The sequence below is a fragment of the Sphaerodactylus townsendi genome, linkage group LG05, assembly GCF_021028975.2.
Source record: "Sphaerodactylus townsendi isolate TG3544 linkage group LG05, MPM_Stown_v2.3, whole genome shotgun sequence".
NCBI classification, from domain to species: domain Eukaryota; kingdom Metazoa; phylum Chordata; class Lepidosauria; order Squamata; family Sphaerodactylidae; genus Sphaerodactylus; species Sphaerodactylus townsendi.
This window is the reverse complement of record NC_059429.1, coordinates 54,807,342-54,813,341: the sequence shown is the minus strand read 5'-3', so window position 1 is coordinate 54,813,341 and position 6,000 is coordinate 54,807,342. Positions and strand designations below refer to the sequence as shown.

The following is a 6,000-nucleotide window of genomic DNA, read 5'->3' as shown; positions in this document are numbered from 1 at the left end:
ACCCAGCTTCAGAACAAACGCCACATAGGCAGCAATTAAGGAATATAACATTTCTAGAGAGAAAAAATGTTTTCCAGTCTCACAAAAGAGAAATACTGAGGCTCAGCGTCAGCAGTCTAAGCACAGTAAGGATATCCATTGAGAGATCTCAAAATTCATGCAAATCAGTTAACTAAGGCGTTTTTCCCACGGACAAAATTTCCTGAGATAGACCTGGGATCATATATCCCAGGGTGTTTTTATCCCGGTTTCTTCCTTCGCACGGCTGCCCATCAGCACGTTCAGGCCGAGAGGAAGAACTCCAGTGAATTATGCACAAGTCCCCAGTTTATTTTCATTTTCCACATGAATGTTTACATTTACGTCATTTATGTAGTTTGCGTATGTTTACGTAGTTTACATAGATTCCGTTTTTCCAATGTTCTGATTGGCTGCAGCTAAGGGGCGAGGAGAGCAGGCATCGAAGCCGGAAAAATAAACCAGCTCGTCTCTTGCAGTATTTGCATGGGAGCGGATCGGCGCAAGCTTTTTCAAAAGAACCGCCAATTTTATCGTTTTTTGAAAGCCGCGGGATGGAATAAGGCAAATCTCACGAGGCGGGCTCAAGTGAGACCCAGAAGCCATGTGGAAGTCATGGCCAAACTGAGATGGTTCACTTCCTATATTGGCCATGGGGAAAACGCCTAAAAGAACTTAGTCACAAAGTACAGATACCATCTTTAACCAAATGTTGATTAGACAAAATTGATGGCTGGAAATTGATACCTAACCAAATTGATTTTATTTTGTGTATGCCTGCAGGTACATATAGGTGTGGTGTGCCCTGGAACACCTGCCCCCCAGCTCTGCCTCACTTCTCCTGGCAGCAGGCCTCCCTCTCTGCCCTCTCACCTCCCCTTCTCTCCAGCTAGGCCAGGGCACATATAGTGCGGCATTATTATTATTATTATTATTATTATTATTATTATTATTATTATTATTATTATTATTATTATTATTATTATTATTATTATTATTATTATTTATTTATTTATTTATTTATTTATTCAATTTCTATACCGCCCGATCCCCAAAGGGCATGCCCTGAAGTACCCTCTGCCCAATACTGCCTTGAGTCTCCCGGAATATAAGACATCCTCTGAAAATAAGACGTAGTAGAGGTTTTGCTGAAGTGCGAAATATAAGGCATCCCCCGAAAATAAAACGTAGCAAAGTTTTTGTTTGGAAGCATGCCTGACAAACAGAAACACAGAAAAATAAGACATCCCCTGAAAATAAGACATAGCGCATCTTTGGGAGCAAAAATTAATATAAGACACTGTCTTATTTTTGGGGAAACACGGTAGTGAGAGTGAATGAGCAAAGCAGCTAACCAGGCTTCTCTTCAACATGACTGCTGGCATCAAACAAAAACAACAAGGCACAGTATGTGGCAAAAGCAGTTTGCGTTTCACTTGGTATGGTAGACAAAAAGATGGCACACTGCACATCTTTACTGCTGCCAGGTCTCCTCTGAACGTATGCATTTGCACTTAATCATACTGAAACATTTAACAACAGCTACAAAAAAAGAGCAACTTGGGTGGAACTTGGAAAACTAGCGTTGGGGGTCTACCATGGTTGCTAGAAGCTCCAAAATTAGCTTAAGGCTTTGTGCATCTCAGAACTGGTAGGAGCGGAAAGGTAACTTGCACTGCAATTGCTAGAAGTCACACCTTTCTACGTCTGTTGAGATCCATATGTTCAGAAAGGTTAACTCTGTGTAGGACAGCTGTGTTGGGAACTATTTTGACTCATCTTCTGCAGTGTGTAATCACAGATAGTTGTGGACTATGGTTCATGCTTAATTTGCTCAGGGCCAAAGCTGAGCCCAAGTGGTCTGAGTTACATCAAATGGGCTAAGAACACTCCTGAAGCATGGCAATACATACGAATTCTGCTAGAGACATGCATGAGTTCCTCAACACACAAAACAGAGCAGAAAAAGTTGACTCAGAAAGTCTGGCAGCAAAGCTACTGACTTGGAGGACCCTTCAAATGCTTAACTATTTAAAGATTAGATGAGCATTCTTTATTTCCAAGGTATTGCTACTGTTTGGAGTTTCAACCACTGAAGTCATTTGACTTGAGATTGGATTTCTGACATAGAAGCACGTAGATTACTACTTTCTATAGATGCCTACATATTTATGAAAGATCAGGTAATATTTCTATAGATTTATTAACAATGTTTACTTTGATCTGAAGTTTAACAGCCTGCTTAGTTATCTCTCTTATTCTGCACTCAATTGCACACAGTGGTTTTTTCCCGTGTCATTGTTGCATGACATTCCATTTGCCGCACAGTTTATTTTTAGGTACAAGTCTATCAAAGTGCTTCTCTCTCACTCTTTTTTAAGTGAGACTGTGAGATCTGTGCGCTCAAACAAGGAGTCATATTACTACCAGAACTTTGCTGAAACAAAGAAGAAATGGGGAACTATAAATCTAGACCAACCCAAACTTGCACTGGTAATGAAGCATGGTTCTTTAAGAAAATACACTGTAATTCCATTACCAAAAAATGTTTTGAATTTTATTCTGCAGTTTAAATGCAAAAGTGTTTACTGTTGGTAATCTAGTTAAAGAATGACAAAAATTAAAGTAGCTTTTTCCTTCAAATTTGGAAATACACTTATTGAAAAATTATGTAAAATTTCCAGACCTTTCTGGAATCTAATGAATTATGTTCAACTAAATTCTCTAGTTGGGTTAATAAGTGTTGCCTTTTTCTATACTTTTCTATTTCCAGATTAAAAATCAAATGATAAATTAACTAAATTTTGACAACTAACCATTGTACTTGGACATTATGCTTGGACATTATGCATTTCATTCACAGTGCTTTTAATAATAATATGTTTTTTTTAATCAAGATCTAAACAAATGTGTTTAGGAAGCAGGTAGGATTATGCAATAACATTCAAAGAATGACAAAATTTAAAGTAGCTTTTTCCTTCAAATTTGGAAATTTGGACATTATGCATTTCATTCACAGTGCTTTTAATAATAATATGTTTTTTTTAATCAAGATCTAAACAAATGTGTTTAAGAAGCAGGTAGGATTATACAATAACATTCAACTACATGGAAAGATATTTTAAGCATTTTATAAATGAGAACTTTTCCGTATGTATTTAGGCTGTTTATATCACAGACTATCATTTTAACTTTTTTATTTTAGATGAATGGAAGAAAAAGGTTAGCGAATCATATTCAATAATAATTGAAAGATTAGAAGATGACCTGTTAATCAAAGAAAAGGAGTTTACAGAGCTAAAAAATGTTTTCAGGTAATCTCATCTGTCAGCATTGTCCATTTAAAAACAATAAATATATGATGTTTATATTGCATTTCTGTATATTTTACAATGATGCCATACTAAGTGAGATCTGACTCATGCTGTTATGCTGGAATAAATGCTGGAATATGCTGTTGGCCACTGGACCTCTGTTTTAACGTGCTAACAAAGTTAAAAGACTTTTAAGCTCCACTAATTTCAATAGCAGAGTTATAGTTTTGAGGGAAATTTTATTAATTTCTTCTGGAAGGTTCTTAATGTTGGTTGAATCATGCTCAAAAGTTGTTATGAATCAGGGCCTTCTTGGAATCCATGGCATAATTGGGACAATGGTCAGGTAGGCCTCAGCTTCTCCCCTGGCCATGTTCCCAGACTGCCCTGGCAGCAGGGGCACAGGGATGCTGGCATGGCATTCAGTGCTGCATTCCACCACCGAGGGCCATGGCAGCCATGCACAGGCGGATTCGTCCCTCTACTGGGGTGAGTGCCCCAGGGAGAGCAAATATACCAGCCTCATGCCACTCCCAATAGCAGATTTGCCCTTCCCTTTTGATGGGGCCTTCACTAGGTTTCCTGAGGGAGAGGAACAATAATGGTAAATGAATTTCTGAATGTGCCCTCAGAGTACTGTAGGGTGTTTCTAAACTCTTTAACACCCTAAATGGCTTGAGGCCAGGATATTTGATGAATTCCCTCCTTCTGTTCTGTTCAGTTTAGATGCTCTTCTCAAGCCCTGCCTTCCGTGGCCCAGCTACAGAGGTGTAGTAACAAGACAGGGTTTTTTCCATTGGTGGAACACTGTCTTTGAAATGCCCTCTCCCTTAAGCTGCACTTGCTGACAAATGATGGGTTCTGTTCTTTAAAGCTGGTTTTATGGTCTGCTTCTAGATGAAGGTCTAGTTTAAGAATATAATTTTAGACTTCTAAATGTTGTATTGTACTGTTTTAATGTGAATGACTTATTTTTATGGTTTTTTTATTATTGATGATTCTCGCATTGTTTTAAGTTTTTTTTATTTTGTGAGTTTTCTTTGTGAGTGCAGATTTCTTGAGGGCACTTTTGCACATGCAGAATAACTCACTTTCAATCCACTTTTTCTCAAACACTCACAATTAGGAGTGTTTTTGTGGGTTTTATGGGTTTTATGGCCCTGTTCATAAAATTATGAAATCATAAAGTTGGAAGAGACCACAAGGGCTATCAAGTCCAACCCTCTGCCATGCAGGAACACACAATAAAAGCACTCCTGACATATGATCATCCAGCCTCTGTTTAAAAACTTCCAAAGAAGGAGACTCCAGCACTCTCCGAGGCAGTGAATTCCACTGTCGAACAACCTTGACAGTCAGAAAGTTCTTCCTAATGTTTAGGTGGAATCTCTTTTCCTGCGCCTTGAATCCATTATGCTGTGTGCTAGTTTCTGAGATAGCAGAAAACAAGCTTGCTCCTTCTTCGACATGATATCCCTTCAAATATTTAAACATAGCTATCATGCCATCCCTTAATCTTCATTTCTCCAGACTAAACATCCCCAGCTCCCTGAGTTTCTCTTCGCAGGGCATGGATTACAGACCGTTTACCATTTGGGTTGCCCTCCTCTGGACACGGTCCAGCTTGTCAATATCATTCTTGAATTGTGGTGCCCAGAACTGAACATAGTACTCTAGGTGAGGTCTGACCAATGCAGAGTAGAGTGGTACAATTACTTCCCTCAGTCTAGACACTATGCTCTTATTGATGCATCCCAGAATTGCATTGGCTTTCTTGGCCGCCATACCACACTGCTGACTCATTTTCAGTTGTGGTCTACTAAGACTCTCAAATCCCTTTCACATGTACTGTTGTCAAGCCAGGTCACACCCATCCGATATCTGTGCATTTCATTTTTTCTGCCTAAGTGTTTTTTCTGCCTATGTTTTTTCTTACATTTATCTCTGTTGAAATTCAATTTGCTAGTTTTGGCCCAGCTCTCTAATCTGTACAGATCATTTTGATCCTGCCCCTGTTATCCAGTATGTTAGCTACCCCTCTTAATTTGGTATCATCTACAAATTTGATTAACATGCCCTCTATTTCATTATTTAAGTCACTGATAAAAATATTGAATAGTACTGGGTCCAGGACAGAACCCTGTAGCACTCCACTACTCACTTCTCTCCAAGATGAAAATGAGCCATTGATGAGCACTCCTTGAGTTCAGCCAGTCAACTAATTACAAATCCATCTAACAGTTGCATTGTGTAGTCCACATCTTTCCAGCTTACTTGCAAGAATATCACGGGGCACCTTGTCAAAGTCCTTACTAAAATCAAGATATACTACGTCCACATCATTCCCTTCATCTACGAAGTTTGTCACTCTATCAAAAAAAAGAGACAAGATTACTCTGGCATTTCTTGTTTTGAGAAACCCATGTTGACTTTCATATTATTCCCTTCCAAGTGCTTAAAGACTGTCTTTAAGCAGATCTTAATGATCTGCTCTGGAATCTTTCCTGGTATTGATGTCAGGCTGACTGGGCAGTAGTTGGTTGGGTCCTCTTTTTTCTCCTTTTTGAAGATGGGGACAACATTAGCTCTCCTCCAGTTTGCTGGAACTTCTCCTGTTCTCCAGGAGTTCTCAAAGATTATAGCAAGCGGTTCTGAGATTACTTCTGCC

At 38.9% G+C, this 6,000-nt stretch overlaps 1 protein-coding gene across 2 annotated transcripts in view; it reads left to right on the top strand.

Moving 5' to 3' along the window:
* Positions 1-2,406: 2,406 nt before the first annotated feature.
* The window catches only part of TNNI3K (TNNI3 interacting kinase), a 236,284-nt gene continuing 232,690 nt past the window's right edge, over positions 2,407-6,000 (top strand). For both annotated transcript variants that reach the window (XM_048497322.1, XM_048497323.1), the window contains exons 1-2: positions 2,407-2,511; positions 3,224-3,332. In XM_048497322.1, the coding sequence (XP_048353279.1) occupies positions 2,472-2,511; positions 3,224-3,332 (149 nt within the window). In that variant the 5' untranslated portion in view covers positions 2,407-2,471. The remainder of the gene's footprint in view (positions 2,512-3,223; positions 3,333-6,000) is intronic.